The sequence below is a fragment of the Sabethes cyaneus genome, chromosome 1 (assembly GCF_943734655.1).
Source record: "Sabethes cyaneus chromosome 1, idSabCyanKW18_F2, whole genome shotgun sequence".
NCBI lineage: Eukaryota > Metazoa > Arthropoda > Insecta > Diptera > Culicidae > Sabethes > Sabethes cyaneus.
The window spans coordinates 157424948-157441757 of NC_071353.1; the positions used below are offsets into that span (position 1 = coordinate 157424948).

General features: G+C 42.6%; 2 protein-coding genes across 3 annotated transcripts in view; one reads left to right on the forward strand and one right to left on the reverse strand.

Moving 5' to 3' along the window:
• Positions 1-9506, forward strand: part of LOC128732996 (lysophosphatidylcholine acyltransferase) — a 60282-nt gene extending 50776 nt beyond the window's left edge. For both annotated transcript variants that reach the window (XM_053826515.1, XM_053826516.1), the window contains 6 exons: positions 250-517; positions 580-843; positions 906-1059; positions 8114-8218; positions 8285-8420; positions 8487-9506. In XM_053826515.1, coding sequence (XP_053682490.1) covers positions 250-517; positions 580-843; positions 906-1059; positions 8114-8218; positions 8285-8420; positions 8487-8575 — 1016 coding nt within the window. In that variant the 3' untranslated portion in view covers positions 8576-9506. The remainder of the gene's footprint in view (positions 1-249; positions 518-579; positions 844-905; positions 1060-8113; positions 8219-8284; positions 8421-8486) is intronic.
• Positions 9507-9700: 194 nt separating this feature from the next.
• On the reverse strand, positions 9701-10950 carry LOC128745329 (EP300-interacting inhibitor of differentiation 3). Its single transcript, XM_053842373.1, has 3 exons — positions 10548-10950; positions 9978-10493; positions 9701-9920 (listed from the first exon to the last, which is right to left on the reverse strand). Exons 1-3 carry the CDS (start codon positions 10863-10865, stop codon positions 9831-9833), a joined length of 924 nt encoding a protein of 307 aa, XP_053698348.1. The 5' UTR covers positions 10866-10950; the 3' UTR covers positions 9701-9830.
• Positions 10951-16810: the final 5860 nt, after the last annotated feature.

Here is a 16810-nt window from a genome sequence, read left to right on the forward strand (position 1 = left end):
AGAGAAACGTCTGGTAGGCTCGAATTTCGGCCAAGTTCCCGTTAAGGAACTCGAAATTTTTTAGAAACATCATTTTTAATGTCTAACTGATATGATTAAAATCGTTGAGAAAATTTTCATCTTTTGTAATGTGCTAAAATTGCCCGCTAGAGTTTTGTTTCCATTTAACTGAAAGCAATTCTGAACTTCATTAAACTAATACAACTTTGTTTAATTTTTTGTTCAAAAAAAATCCAACACGTCCCCTAGAGTTGATTGACTACGCTCAACCAATCTACGTGTGCCGAGAGGATCCGAACTCACGCCAAACCACGATCAAGGAAATCATCGAGCGGGCCAACTCGAAGGAGGACTGGCCGCAGATACTGATCTTTCCGGAGGGCACCTGCACCAACCGGACGTCGCTGATCCAGTTCAAGCCGGGCGCATTCTATCCGGGTGTTCCGATACAGCCGGTGCTGGTGCGCTACCCGAACCGGGTGGACACCGTCACCTGGACCTGGGAGGGACCGGATGCGTAGGACCATATTATTCATTCTAGTACCATTAAAAACATGTTTTGATTAAATTTGTTTTCAGTTTGCAGATCCTGTGGCGAACGCTGACGCAGTTCCACACGTTCTGCGAGATCGAATTTCTGCCGGTTTACCACCCGAACGAGGAGGAGAAACGCGATCCAAAGCTGTACGCGCGCAATGTGCGCAATCTGATGGCCCGCGAGCTGGGCATTCCGATCTCGGACTACACCTTCGACGATTGTAAGCTGATGACGTTCGTCAAGAATATCAAGATGCCATACGCTGCGTCCAGTGCGGACATTGACAAGCTGAGAAAGACGTTAGGGTAAGTAAGAATTTGAGAGACCGTTTGAATGCGGGGTATGCATTAATCGTGGTTTGTTGTAGGTTAAACAAACTCAACATTGAGGAGCAGATAGTAACAGATGAAGCCAAATTCACCGAAGAAAACAGTTACCTGACGTTGGAGAAATTTGCCCAGCGGCTGAATGTTCCAGCTGACGATGAGTCGACAAAGAAACTGTTTCGAATATTTGTGCGGGTAAGTGATCGTTTTTTTTAAGATTCTTCCGCACAGACTCCTGATCGACGAACAAAAATGCAAACTGTTTTGGTATCTATTAAAAGACTGCGATGTGCAATCCATCACATCACCACAATATAGTTTAAATGCCAGGAAAAGGAAGAAAAAAAAAACGAGCTGCAAAGCCAAAACTAGACCGGAGTGGTAAAAATGGGAAATTTAATTTGTAAACTCAACCTTTAGTCTATTTTCTTGACCTTCACAATGAGGTCTTGAATTAATTATTTTTTATAACGGTAGTCTTAGAGCAAGCATATCATCCGTTTGCGGTTCGCCAAAATTTTTCTATCGGCCGGGAATAGTGGACGATGGAAGGGTTGGTGGTCTTCGGTACAACGTTTATCTTTAGCCAGTCCATTTCCTCCAGTAATCTCTTGGCATAATGGGCCGTGGTCAGGTCCGTCCAAAAGACTACATCCTTCTTCACGTAATACTTCTTGATGGAACTGTAACTTCCAGCAGGCATTTTGTACTGTACATCTTCCCGTTCACAGAATGACCTTCTTTGTACACTGGGAGACATGTGGTTTAATCGCGTACCTCTGTGGTGCTGAACGTGAAGTATCCTTTCCCCAGTTGTTACCGTCCAGCGTTAAGTAGGTCTCGTCATTCATGACCTCGCGACGTCGCTCTCAGTCTTCCTCTACAGTTTCTGCTTAACACCTCCGTTCCGTTCGTGGCTTTCACCTTTCTGCAGAAGGAAGAGTGCGTTGTAAATGGCGGATCGGTCCACATCCGACAGACTCGAAGTGCCACACGATGTCCACCTTCTTCGCTCCGGAGTGGAGCTGGCAGTACGGATAAAGCATCGAGCGTAGTTGCTTGATTGTTTTCGCCATAGCAGCCACAAAACAACTGTGCACGTATTTTTTTTTTTTCTGTACACAGCAGGGTTGCTACGATTGACGATGCACAGGTACATTCACCAGGTGGCAGAATGATTGCATAAGAAATCGCTAAATTCAGTACATTATTTTAACGCTTATGTAAATACTTTTAAGTGGGTAAGTACTACCGTTTCGTTTAGACTAATCTAATTATTTTTAAATAGTCTACTCCGTAATACCAGGATGTTAAATTCAGCCAAAACAGCAGAGACCAATCATGTTGCCCCAGAAAGTCAGCAGAACGTTTTTCCAGTTACTCGTTCACGTGAATTTCCTGGTTGACGATCGCTGTTGCAATTAAAATGTCGCTTTTCAAGCCACAGCTACAGATAGCTTGTCAAATCAGTATCAGATAGTTTTTAGCAAACTTCGACAATTTCATATGCTTGAAAATGTCTGGTAGAAACGCTTTCGGTTCCAGTATATAACTACTGTCCAGGAAGCTGTTGTAGAAGTTTGGACGATTGTTGGCTACTTTGAAAAAGCGATTAGGTCTGTCGACTGGTCCCAGGGTTAACCATCGAGGCAGGTGAAGGCCCAAATCCAGTGGAATGTGGTGTGGGCCGGTCAAGGTCAGGTTTCGCTTTGTATCAACCAAGATAATCACTATAATGGCGTGTTACGACTGGATGAGACGTTATGGGGCCGACAGCTGTGCTATTCTACTAGCTTAGATGAGGAAGGGTAACACCTTCCCGAAACGGCGAATTGGCTAATGGAGCGGCTGCCTTCCGTCCCACTAACACCGTGGCTGGTCTCTAGGTATGTTCGAAGCTCGTCATTCACGTCAAAGTTGGCGGTTGTCAGATGATACATTCCTGACTAGTACCGATCTTGAAGTGCCAATGAGTTGACTAACGTCTTAACACGAGCATGTGACAAAACCATACCTAGGATCGGGCAGCCAACGAACGGTCGTCACTCGGTATACTGGTCGAAAGAGGCCATCGGCCTCCTCCGTTCCAGATGCCACAAAGCGAGAGAAGGCGTATGCAAATGTCGAAGCGCATGGGGTTGAACTTAGAGCGGTCAGGTTGGCTCACAACAGAGAGGCGTAGTATGATGCGGATTCAAGCCACTGGGGTGGTGCTTACCAGGTGGTGATGAAACTCATTATGGTTGCCTGATAGTTTAACTGTCAAAACACTTGGGTGCAAACCGAGAGAGTGTAGGTTAGAGTGTCACTTAGTAATTGAATTACGCTAGACAAGCAAAACGGAAAAAATATCCTGATACGTTTAGAGAGACGCTTCAGAATTGCCTAGAAGTATGAGAATTTCCAGACAAATGGAAAATCCAAAGACTATACTACTACCGAAACCGGGGAAACCGACCAGGGGGACCCCTCATCGTACAGGCCGATTTGCCTACTTGACGTTAGGCTAGTTACTAGAGCGGGTATCCCATAATCAGGCTAACGCACGTAGCGCAGACGTGATGATGGTGTTCTGGTGCTTAGGCACGTCTTCCCTCCTGAAGTAAAACCTAACGCTAGTTCCGGAAGGGATTCAGGAAAAGTAAAGCAGGAGAGTTTTTTCATTATGCAGGTGTTGTCTTAAGAAGATTTTCTCCAACCTGCATCTATACCTATAAAAATGGTTTTCTGTCTGTATGTTTCTTATAGAATCGAAAACTACTGAACGGGGTACGTTCTTATGATGGTTAGAGACCCCTCCCCCAACTAGGAGGGTCAAAATTTGGCATGTGGGTCTTTTTGAAGACAAAAATTGTTTCTATGGTAAATTGTGACCCCTCTTCACTTTGGGAGGGGGCTTTTATACAAATGAAATACAAATTTCCTCATTACTCGAGAACTAATCAAGCAGGTGGAACAAAATTTGGCATGTGGACAATTTGGAGGCAGGATTTTTTTTATGACGGTTTAAGACCCTTCACCCCTGTGGTAGGGGGATAAGGACTCTCATACAATTAAAATGCAAAAATTGCGTAACTCAAAAACTAATCGAACTCGAGAAATTTTAGACTCTTCCATAAAACATTAGTCAATAACAAGACCACCAAAAACTATCAATAGTAACCATAGATAATTCAGGGTGAGGCGGCCGCGTGGCCACGAAAAAAATTTCCGTGAAATAGTGCATCCCGCTTAAGGTTTTTCGCGAAATGGTATTCCGCGAAACTCTATATTCCCCGCGTTATGGTCAACCGAGAAGTAGTGTTCCGCAAAATGGTATTCGGGCGCAATGCTATATTATCATGGCGAATATTTTAATGCTATAATGCTCCCTCCCTTGGGTAGGTGGTTCATCGAGTCCTTCATCAACCGCTTATATGTTAGTTCTATATGTAGAATACTATGTAGATAAACTCATCTCAGTAGTATAATGTCGTTTTGTGCGATCTAACTCTATGTGTAGTTGTATCAATCAAAGCGGAGTTGAGCAGGTCTGACCTGGTCAATTTGAAGGCACCGGGAGGGTCCACTAAATTTTCTGGGGATTGCTGGCCGTGCTTGCATGATGTTCGTGGCGCGCCCGCCTCAGATATCTTATAGGTACGTTCAGTGGGTCCACAGTAAAATCGAAGCTAAAGCCTACCCACTACATTTCCCAACTAGATTCGGGTTACTATACTGGATCTCAATTCCAGTTATTGTATGCTCGAATCAAGAATGGGCCTCCGATTGCCAGAGGTTTTATTCGACAGTTGGCTACGACGACTTCCCAGTTTTTATCAGCTGTCAGGAAAACAAATTCGTCGACCACTTCAAAAATATCTCCATCTATCACTACCGCAGTTCCAATACCCGAAAGGCTACCACGCTCTGTACCAGCCACCATATACTTTGTTTTGGTAGAATTTACGATAAGCCTTATCCTCGCAGCTTCCTCGTTAAGATGCGTGTACGCTTCTTCCACAGCTCTAGGGTTAACACCGATGATATCGATGTCGTCCGCGAACCCTAGGAGCATATGAGATTTCGTGATGATGGTACCGCTTCTCTGCACGCCGGCCCTTCGAATAGCACCTTCCAATGCAATGTTGAACAGCAAGTTCGATAGTCCGTCACCTTGTTTCAAACCATCTTACGTCACAAACGAGTTCGAAGTCTCACTCGCTATCCTGACGCTTGATTTTGAACCATCAAGGGTAGCACGTATCAGCCTAATCAGTTTTGTTGGAAAACCATGTTCAAGCATAATCTGCCACAACTCGTTTCGTTTAAATGAATCGTACGCCGCCTTGCAGTCTATAAACAGATGATGACTCTGCAAGTTGAATTCCCGGAATTTATCGAGGATCTGTCGCAAGGTGAACATTTGGTCCCTCGTGGAGCGTCCCTCTCGAAAACCGCACTGGTATTCGCCAACAAAGGTTTCCTGTAACGGCCTCAGTCTGAGAAACAGGATGCGGGAGAGAATTTTGTATGCAGAATTGAGGAGAGTAATTCCTCGATAATTGCTGCATTCGAGTCGATGGCCCTTTTTGTAAATTGGGCACATGGGACCTTCCAACCAGTCCGTAGGTAATTCCTCCTCAGTCCATACCTTTAGTATAACCTGATGGATTGCACAATACAGCCGTTCGCTCCCGACTTTCAAAAGTTCGGCGGGGATGCCGTCCTTTCCAGCTGCTTTGCCGTTTTTCAGCTCTCTCGCTGCTTCCCTAACCTCGTCCAAAGTTGGTGGATCCACAGCTTGTCCATCATCCTCAATCGTTATCCTGTTTCTGTTGACCGTTCCATCTTGTTCACCATTCAACAATGCATCGAAATATTGTTTCCAACGCCTAGCCACCTCCGATCTTTCGGTAATTAGGTTCCCCTCGTTGTCGTTGCACATAACTGGGGTTGGCACGGTCTGGTTCCTGATTCCGTTGATCGTATTAAGGAAGCTTCTTGTATCGTGCCTCTCGAAGCAATTCTCCGCCTCCGCAAGAACTCGATCCCAGTGCTGACGTTTCTTACGACGGTGAAGTCTCTTTTCGGCAGCTCTAGCATCTCGGTATCTCTCTCTGCTCTGGCGTGTCACAGTTGTAGCCAAAATGTGACTTCTGGCTCGATTTTTCTCATTAGTCACTCGCTGGCACTCTGCGTCAAATCACTCACTGGAAGTGGTTGCAGCAGTAGTACCCAACGCTTCCCGCGCTGTAGTACTGATCGCGTCGTGGATGTGTCTCCACTGTTCGGTCAGGTTCTCTCCGAGAGGTTCACCGATCCGCTCATCAGTCTTCCGAGAGTACTCTGCAGCAACTTCCTCCGCTGATAACCGCCGAATGTTCAAGTGCCGGCCATCAACCAGAACGTGGTCGATCGGAGAGCAGGCCTCTCCATTAGGGTGCTTCCAGGTGTGCTTCCGAATGTTCCATCGTGCAAAATGGGTACTACAGATAACCATTCCTCTGGCTGCAGCGAAGTTGATTAGCCTCAGGCCATTGTCGTTTGTGGTAGGATGGAGGCTTCCTCTACCAATAACGGGGCGAAAGAACTCCGCGTCCGACCTGTGCATTTGTATCCCCGATGACTATCTTTATGTCATGCCTTGCGCACTCTCCATATGTCCTGTCGAGAAGATCATAGAACGCCTCTTTTACGTCATCGGGCTTGTCGTTCGTTGGTGCGTACACATTATCAGACTGTAGTTAAATAATTTGCCCCTAATTCTTAACACGCATAGACGGTCATTGATGGGCCTTCACCTAATGACACGCTTCATTTGTTTTCCATGTAATATGAATCCGACTTTATCGCCGCCACTGTAGTAGATGTGATACTTGAATGTCGTGCCCGCAATAGGATCTACTGCGCGGAATTCGCGTTCTCCCGTCTTCGGCCACCGCACTTCCTGGATGGCTGCAACCTCGATCTTCATCTTCTTCAGCTCTCTTGCCAGGATACCCCCGCGTGCCGGTTCAAGTAGAGTCCTGACATTCCAAGTACCAAGTTTCCAATAATCGTTGTCCTTTTTCTTTTGCCTGGGTCCATGCCGATTATCCGGTTGTAGTTCCTTTCCTGAATTTCTCCTAGCGAAAGTTGCTTAAGCATACTGCCTTACTGGGGCTGCGAAGCCTAGTCTCGCGGACAGGGCTGCTGCCTTGGGTATAGCTGGCGAGACACAGCGTTTCATAAGTCAGCCGTCCGCTCCGGATCAGTCGCTGTTGTATGCCGCCTCTAACCTCGGATACAGCCGCATACCTGGTACAGAAACGGCGATTCATCGTGCAATGGAATCGCCGTCGCGAGCCGCCCCTCACCTGGAGTCAGACGCTCACGGCTGGCAAGGCTGTTCCTTTTGCCAGCACACTCAGCAGATGCATGAGTGCCTCCTTCCCTGTCTGTATAAGACCTTAGCTTCCACCGGGGTTGGTTACCGATCTCCACCAAGGTTGCTCGTATTCCGGCAGGTACCACGAGGAGGTAGGGAGAGGAGTTGCAGGAGACCACTGCGGGGTCTATTTTATAAATGCAGGTACGCGAGGTACCGATGTTACGCCTTACCCAGCCATTTACCAGCCTATTTTCTACTTAACTGTGAGGAAAATTTGTATATTAAAACACCCATGAACTCCTCAGAAACTTGCAAAACTCGAGATTGTGGCAAAGGTCATCCGAGATTCACGATTTATGTAGGTACAACACAGTTTAATTTGTGGGAATACGAAGTTTGTCGGGTCAGCTAGTAAGACTCATAAATATAAACAGCTATTATTTCGAAGTTGAACCGTTTTCCGAAGAATCTGATTAATTTTTTCTGTACCTTAGAAAAAACCTTTTTGGTTCCCCAACTGTTGATAACCTATTTAAATTAGCTTTAGCTATTCGATCATGATTGTGTATTTCATTTCAGTTTTCGCCACAAAATATATTGCAAATGTTGCACTTTTTTCCACTCCGTTTACCATGGTCTACTATGATGTATAACAACGATAGCAACTGATGGGCACATAATAACAGCATCTTGGTTACCGCTTGGGTAGCAACTGACATAAGAATCTACAAAACGTTTACCTTCTGATTCTCATTTCTTGGCCAATTACCCAACTATTGAACAGTTTTTTCCCTAAATACCGTGTCACTGATAGGAACTCATCAAGAAAAATAATTGAATTAGGCCACCACTCATTGCAATTAAGTTTTAATTGAAATCCTTACATTTCATTTCCAGCCCAGCCGTACGGACGTCATCGACTTCAGGGAGTACCTGCTGATGTCTCTGTTCCTGATCACCCTCTACACACCGAAATCTAACTTTGTTAGAGTGTTGTTCCATGTGAGTTGTAACGCAAAATTTCCAGTGTGAAATAGGGTTTAACTCTTTTTTTCTGTTATTTCACAGTTATATGGCGACCACGGCAAAGTGTCTCGAGCGTCGTGTTATGACGCCCTCAAGTACCTAGTAAAGATAACCCCAGCGGAAGCTGATGCTGTTTTCATGGCGGCGGACAGTGGAAATTTGGGAGGAATTTCCTTCGGTAATAAATCTGCCTGCGGCAGAAAAAGCCTTCTTTTATTTGACGCCAATCGTTTTCTCTTTTCAGATCAGTTTACCAAAGTGTTGGATAAGTTCCCGGTAATCAGTAAGAAGCTGAAGCGAAATAACGACCCAAACAACCTAAGGCTCACCTAAATCATCCGGGCCGTGAGTGTGTTATGTACTTACTCTCCGGTTCCACCACCATCCAGGTTACTGGCGTGCAACAAATCGGTTGCGGCCGGCAGTGGCCCATAATCAAAGATGAACTATATCAATGCGTCCCCCATCCCGCCACATCAGGAAACTCCAGCAGAAAACCTCCGGAGTTTCGGACTCAGCAGACTATTACCCTTTACCGTAGGCGAAGGCGAAAGACGAAGCCAGCTTAAATATATTTATTATTTATTACGTTCGAGATATGCTAAACATTGCGCGATACCGAAGGTATCCCCGAAGGCAGAGACTGTAGAGTATAGAGACATTTTTCGCCGTTTTGCGTTGCGTAGATAATATGACCTAAGAACCAAGGACTGAATTACCCAATCTCTGCTACCCTCTGTTTTTTCTTAAGTTTTACCATTCGGAAATAACCTGTTATCATATACGTGTGTGTTCATGTAATATACAAAAAAGAGTCAAAACAAAAATACTTCCCGGCTTCGAATGGTTTAGAGGGGAGAAACATTTTTCGGACATTTTTCGACAACAAACAAACAACAAAACAACACTGATATTTGCTGTGCGTGTGTAAATGTGCTGTGCAACAAACAAAGCAAGAAGACTATTGTGAATGTGAATGATTGTGCTGTGCTGATGATGTTAGACTTTACTCGAAAATGTCGGCCAAATTGCAGGCTAAAACTCATAAATGTAGGTGTCGATAAGAAAGAAAACAAAACCAGACAAAAAAAAAAACTTGTGCTTATTAATAGCTGTTGATGATAATGATCCTATCGATGACGATGATGATGATGATGATGATAGGAACATCATATATTTATTTTTCCAGTCAGTCCATGTTGAGCAAATTTTGGTGTTGACTCAAGCAAAAAAACAAAAAAAAGATGAAGCTGAAAGCTCAAAAATGAAGATCTTTTATGAAAGTATATTAATTGGTGGTTTTATCTAGGGGCTTTGATGACATTTCAATTTTGGTTTTTCCTTTTCAGAGTTCTGACGTAGGATGTGATCCAATAAAGGAAGTAACAAGTATGAAAAACTTAAATAACTTTATTATAAATATGTTCAGGTAACTAAATTCTTTAATTTTTCCTTGTTTTATCTTCGTTCATTAACTAGTTTCTCGAATTATAGCGCTTAAGTGACTTAAGTAAGTCTCTGCTTACATTACCTTACCCTAGTAGTGGCTTACCCCTTCCAGGGTTTACAATTCGAAAAACCGTTATCTCTAGGCTTGTGTACCGGACTGTGTAGCATCCAATTCTTCCCGGTTTAGGAAAAGCATAGGTTCACTCACACCATAGTGTTCTATCATTTCCTGAAATTGGTTTTGTCTATTATTAGTAAAAATTCACCCAGCAGGCTTTACACTCACCCTCCATTTGCGTGGATTCAGCCCCAGTATGCACTGCGTGGTCTCCATTTCCGGAGCTTGCTCGTTTTCCCGCGGCGTGGTTGGCCTCACCACCGGCTCCTGGTAATCCTTGCCTTCCAGTGCAATTTTTCCATCCCGTATCAGAAACGAAAGCTGGAACGCATTATCGACCGTATTCATAAAATCGTCCGGATCGATTATCAGCTTGTAGTACGGAATCGGTGACTGCTGCTGCTCGTTGTATATCCGCACGATTTGATTGAAAATCAAATTCAGCTTTTGACCGCTTTTCTCCTTCTTCTGTAGTTTATCGACCGTTTCCGGCTTCTTCGCCTTGCCGAAATCGGCCTTCTGCCGTTGGGCTCGCTGTTTGACAGCTTTCTCAGTGACGACGGGTTCGGGATCAAAGGAGCCATAAAGCGACTGACTGTGTCTGCTCATGTAGAAGATGGACGCCGCTTCGCGTGTTATTTTATCCCAATTTTCCGAATCTTGTTCCGAGTCAAATTTGGAAAGCTAAAAATTAATCTTGACTAATGATTAAGAATTTAAAAACCCTAACAAACTTACAATAACGGCAACCAGTTCATCGTCGGAAAACTCGGAATTACCCATCTTCTGCATTGCCGCGTGAACCACATCGTGGCTCATTTTGAGCACCTGAGCGTCCATCAGCACTTCGGTGGCATTCTCGGCCCGATCTTTGACGCGGCCTTCGCTCTGCAGGGCATTGCTGGCCTCCAGAATGTTGGTTACGGCCTGGAACGTTTCCACCGGGTCTGCCGTTTCCGCTCGCAGCCCCAGTTCGGCACCTTCTTCCAGCAGCTGTTTGTACTTTTGCTTGCGCAGTGAGCGCTGCATTTTTGTTTGAACTTCTTCGGTATCCATTATTGTTGGCGGAGAGCGTTGGGGCACGCACTTTAAACAATAGTTTTTCACTGGAAAATTTCGAAAATTCACAGCAACCAAAAGTAAAAATTTTACTACTGATGCTACTGTCAAGAAAAGTAAACATAAACAAATTATTCGAAAAGCGCGCCCAACTAGAGCTGCCAGATATGTTTGGGAAGCCTGCAGTAATCATCGTTATTGTCGTTATTCAATTAAATCTGCAAATATTTTGAGATTAGTCTAAAATCTAAACAGATTTGTATTTAAAAATTACTGTGAAACCCGAAAAACGATGCAAATATCTCTAAAATACAGTTAATATTTCAACACACAATCTCTGAAAGTGTTACCCCTGAAAGAACCAGCGCGTCTGCTATCCTTGCTTAGAGCATAACAAATGTCATGCTTTCAAGACAGTTGTTTCAAAAGGGATAATCCGAGAAATCTGAAATGGACCAGATCGGTCTGCGCCAAAAAAAAAATCCGAGAAATGAGATCGGCTTAATTCCGACAAAATATTTTGCCTTGATTTTTCTTCAATAAACTCGTTTAGTTGTTGGATTGTAGCAATGATTCTCATATTTTGAATGAATTCCCAATGAATTCATAAATTGTAGGTTAGTTACAATCAGTTTGCAAACTCGCTTGCTTGTAAGAGTAGAATCAATATATATAGAATGCCAGTGTCGCTGCAGTGCTCGTGGTAAACATCACACATTTGAAAATTACGTATTTACACTATATGCGCATATGTGTGAGTGATCGATTCGAAACGGGAATCTGATTGTCAAACTAAAAAGGCAACCCAACAAAAAAACCTTCTGCTTTTCCGTAAATCACGTAGGATAAATCACCCGATTTGGTCGTTTTGGGGTATTTCGTCGGCAGGAAAATTTTCTATTGGGCAATTTGACAATGTAGTTCCCGTATCCAAGACACGAACCAGCAACATGTTTGCCACCAAAATATCCATGAAACACCAGCGACACTGGCATTCTATATATATTGATTATACTCTTGTAAGTTGTAAGCAGTAAACTCGCCAACACTCTTAAATGAGTTTACTGGTAAATTGGTTGGACTGAGCTAAAACTTGACCTACTCAAAATGCCCTTGAAGTGTACAAACTCAGATTTTGAGTAGTTTTTAAACCAAAAAATTGGCAGTATGAACTTAAAAGTACGTTATTTATCACAGAGAATAATTCAATTATCGTTAGCAAGTAGCCAAAATTGGTTGAATTTTGACGTAGGACTACGTCTTGCGGCAAGTTTTGAGATAGGGTGTCATTCCAAAAAATCGAAAAATGCGAGCGTCACGAAAAATTGATAGGTTTTGAGCGCTAATAGCTCAGCGGTTTTCCGAGCGATTCTCAATATTTTTGCACCAATCGATTGGAAAATCTTCTACGCGTCCACACCAATAAAGAAAACTATTGATTTTTAAGAGCGCACTATTGAAAAATTGAATATAATGGACCAGTGTCCACCTAGAAATCCTCGCTTCGTGATTGGTTGTTGGCAATGACGTTATCAAAGTGATAACGCGTTTTCACGCTTCAACTTATAATTCAGACAATTTTCAATAGATTTCCAAAATATTTACACCATTCGATCGGAAAATCGAATTGGAAAATATAGAAAACTATTGATTTTCAATGCGCGTCATTGAAAAATTGGAAATAACTCTAACTCGGTCTAACTAGAAATTGTCGCTTTGTGAATGGTCGAAATAATTTCCAATTATTTTCGAACAAGTCTTGGTATAATTCAGTAATCGACGAGAGAGTCGATGGAAAATTCCATTTATTCTACTATAACAAAATTAACAAGAGAACTAAATAGAATCCTACCCTTTCTCGTTGATTGCAATTTGCTTTGATAATTCCTTATTCTGCTTTAATTTCAATAATCGTCACATTGAAACATTGTCTGCCGTAAACAAATGATAGCGATTAAAACCAAGTTAACACCAAATGAAACACTAATTCACCGCAACATGCCCTACAATGCGCAGGAAAACGCATACAACTAAATCCAATGTTTTGTTTTAATAAATACTGCTGGCCCAATAAACTTTATTTTGATCGCCGGAGAACAACAATCTTTCATATCTTCATATAAGCATGTTTTTATCCTTAAAAGGACGGTGTCTGATAATTGATACAACTGTTAGAAATGTTGGCATTTGTCTCATTTTTCTTGGGTAATACAACAGCTTGAATGTTTAGCAAAACACCTCTAAGGACTGTATCGTAAAGTAATTAGCAACTTTTAAAAAGCTATTACTCAAAAATGGGTGAAGTTATTTTTGTGTTCGTGCAAGCAACAGTTTGTGTACATATCTAAAGAAAGTTGCGCAATCGATTTGTTTCGATTACTTTTTTCCTTTTCGCTATGCCTCGGATTGATCTTGAAACCAGAAAGAAAATGCTGCACACTTGGTGCATTTAAAAGGGTGTTACCTACAACCAAACTGCAAAACGGTTTAAAGCGCACCACACAAGCGTGAAAAATATATCGACATGTATGGAAAAGAGTTCTCCTTGAAGGATCTGTCTAGGTTCGGAAGAAAACCTAGTTCCAGTTAGCCTCTGGTGGATTCTGTAGTAGTAACTCATATCAAATGACACCGATCGGTATTAACGCGTGATTTGACTAAACTGCTTGAAACAAGTATTGGGATGATTCAGAGAAGCAAGATCAGGAACTCCTTAAAGACACACAAAAAGCGTAAGGTGCCTAAGAAATTCAGAGAGCAATAATCTCGAGCCAAAACAAGGGCACGGAAACTATAAACGGATATTGGGCAATAGCAACAAGTGCATCTTTATGGACGACGAAACTTACGCCAAACAAGATTCAAGAGCGCTTCCAGGGCCAAAATTCTACACGAAATAAGCGGACGAGGAGGTGGACGATACCGACAGTACGATTGCGCTGGGAAAAATTGGACAACTAGAATATGCCAAGTTATTTGTGCTTGTGGTCTACGTTCACGTATTTTCTTCACAAAAGGTGCAATAAATGCTCAAATTTACAAAGATGAATACTTGAAAAAAAAAGAGTGTGGCCCTTCTATAAACAGCATTAGTCTCCCTGTCTCTTTTGGCCGAATTACGAACAGTACCTTTTAGACAATAATATCCAATTCGTCGAGAAAAACATCTATCTACCAAATTGTCCAGAGCTCCACCAATTGAACGTTACTGGTCGATTGTGAAGAGGATCCTTAGGAGGGAAGGAACAGTTTCCCAAAGCATGAAGGAAATCAAGAAAAATTGGACAGCTGCGCCAAGGAAATACAAATAAGCAAGTGTGCAGAATTCGATGGAAGGCATTTCATCAAAAGTGCGCTCATTCTTTAGAACCTAATATTTTGACTAATGTAAGCCATACTATTGTTTCAAGTCGTACTGATCTATACTGATCAATAAACCGGAAACACAAATTGGAATAATAATCGTATTTCATTTTTATTCACGGATAGATGTTGCTAAAGACTTTTCGATACACTCCTTAGTAACTCCGAAGAAAAGTTTTTACTGGTACTGACTTTTTCAAAGTCAGTACCAGTAAAAACAAAAAACACACCCGGTGTGGTTAACCACCGTTGTGCCTCGACGACGGTATGCACCAGACTGTTAGCACAGACAAACAGACGAGACACTCGCGATAATTCCATCGTCCAATCAAAAACCATTCATTTTTCAAAAAAGCATGTTTCGCAACATGGCCACACCGCGGCGCGCGAGTGTTACTTCGAGTTTTCAGTATAAAAACATACAAATGTAAAAGCCCTACAGCATAAAACTCTGCAAATGTAGGCTACTCCGCGACATGCGTAACAGAGGGTGCTGGTGTGCAACCAAAATGTGTAGGACGATGGTTTTTAAAGGATTTTCTTCTATGTGTCATGTCAGTTCGTCAGTGGAATATCTGACTGCTGAAGCTCTGGAATTGGCAGGAAATATGCTGTTCGCGATAATAAAACGACCAGAATTATGCCACGTCACTTGCAGTTGGCCACCTGGACTGGTATTTCATCGTGACTCATGACCATACCCGAACGGCTTCGTCGATCGCATAGCTACTGAGGCTTTCCGACTGGTCGGCTGCAACAAGCCGTGCCTGGTTAGCGGTTTTCGGTACTCCAATTTACCGAAAACAGAATTATGTTAGGTGCGTTTGTGCAAGTTTATTGCAAGCTAGAGCCTACAGTTATGATAATCAAACAATCGGTCCTTTTAAGGGTCACACAATGATTGAAGAGTTTATTATATTTGCTTACCCATTTAATACCCTAATAACACAGGCAACGAGGGAAAAGTTGAACTTTTCGCCATTGCGGACGACCAACGAATGGCGGGAATAAGTGTTTTGGTCACGGGCGACATTTTCTGCCACTTCCAAATCGTCTGCAGCTTGTAAATGCTTTATTAACAGTGTAGTTCTTTTGTAAACTGCAGAAAAGTTTTGCGCAAATTTTTCAGCTTTTTGAAAATTCGCGTGTACCGTCTACCGATTACCAAAGGAAAAACACTATTCAACGTAGAACCAGATCATGAAAATTTATTTACTGTTTGGTTTAGTGTGACTTCATGGTTATAAGGGCCCAAACAGAAGGCTGCGTCAACGCGTCCGTCGGCGTCATTCTGACAGTTTGCCCATGGGTTTACTGTCAAATTGACGCTGACGGATGCGTTGACGCAGCATTCTGTTTGGGCCTTAACTCCAAAATCGGTTGGGGATTGAATGTATATGATGTTACTACTTTGATAAACGTGACGTATGTAGATTGTATACATGAAGAATCGTATCATTACATACATGGATACATCCTACTATCGCTACAAAGAGACTCACGTAGCTCTACGTCACCTATGCGGTCGTGTCTTGGGCACAACCCCTCTGATTTTTTTACCCAAAATTTGAGTTTGGAAACATGGGCATTTTGAGTATTTTCAACCTAGTTTTAACTAAATCCGACCTATTTACAGGTAGAATCTTTTATGAGTGTAGTGTAATTTAGACCTAAAAGGCAACCACAAAATACGCCGGAATACACAAAAAATGTATTTCGTTACAACGTGATGTAATGAAAAACGATCAAAATTGGCGTTGTAGGCTTTGTGTATGGACGATATGAGGCAATTCGTATCCGCTGATGGACATATCCGATCTGCAATTTTCAATTTATAACAGTCTAGTCTAGGCTGACCAGATTCCTGACACCGGTCGTCAGCCGGTGCATACCCTCCCCAGTCTCAGCCCGACCAGCCGGCACCTCGAACTCCTCATCAGACCAATATCACTGGTGGTCTCTTCATCTTCAGCTTTCACTTCCCTCAGTATGTCAATACTGGACGAACCCACGGACAATTCGGTGCCCTCCCAAGTAACCAAAAGTTCCGATAAAAGGGGATTTTTGGCTTAATCAGCCAACGAAATGATCATGAATAGAACTCTATTCAACTTCATTTTTAAGTAATTAACCGTACTTTCAAGTTCGTATTTGATGTTTAAACTTCGAAGGGAATACAAAGTAACTTCTAACAGAACTAGAAAGTTCGCAAAAAGTTCACTTAAGTCGCTATATAGAACACTGTTCAGCCCAAAAAGAAACTCCAATAATTTTCAAAATAAAAAATATTGGGAGAATATTTTCCCCACTTCTTTCTGTTTTGCAGATTCATGACATTTCTCATTAACTAAGTATTTAATTTCGGTTAATAATCGACTGTTTTTTTATAAATATTAATTTATTGTAACTTGCCACACACCACCAAACCTCGGGGATTTGAACTCGAGTACTTTGCGGTAACTTAGACGCATACCACTGCTCCGTTGCTGGAATATGCGATTTGCATAGTTTTTACTCGATGTGCTAATTTCTCATTTATCACAGCCCCGAAACGAACTTACACTTAAGAACAACTCATC

Coding starts and splice junctions, on each gene's coding strand:
- LOC128745329 (XM_053842373.1), bottom strand. CDS start 10,865: ATGGATACCGAAGAAGTTCAAACAAAAATGCAGCGCTCACTGCGCAAG. Junction 10,494..10,547: donor ATGAACTGGTTGCCGTTATT/GTAAGTTTGTTA, acceptor ATTAATTTTTAG/CTTTCCAAATTTGACTCGGA. Junction 9,921..9,977: donor TGAATCCACGCAAATGGAGG/GTGAGTGTAAAG, acceptor AACCAATTTCAG/GAAATGATAGAACACTATGG.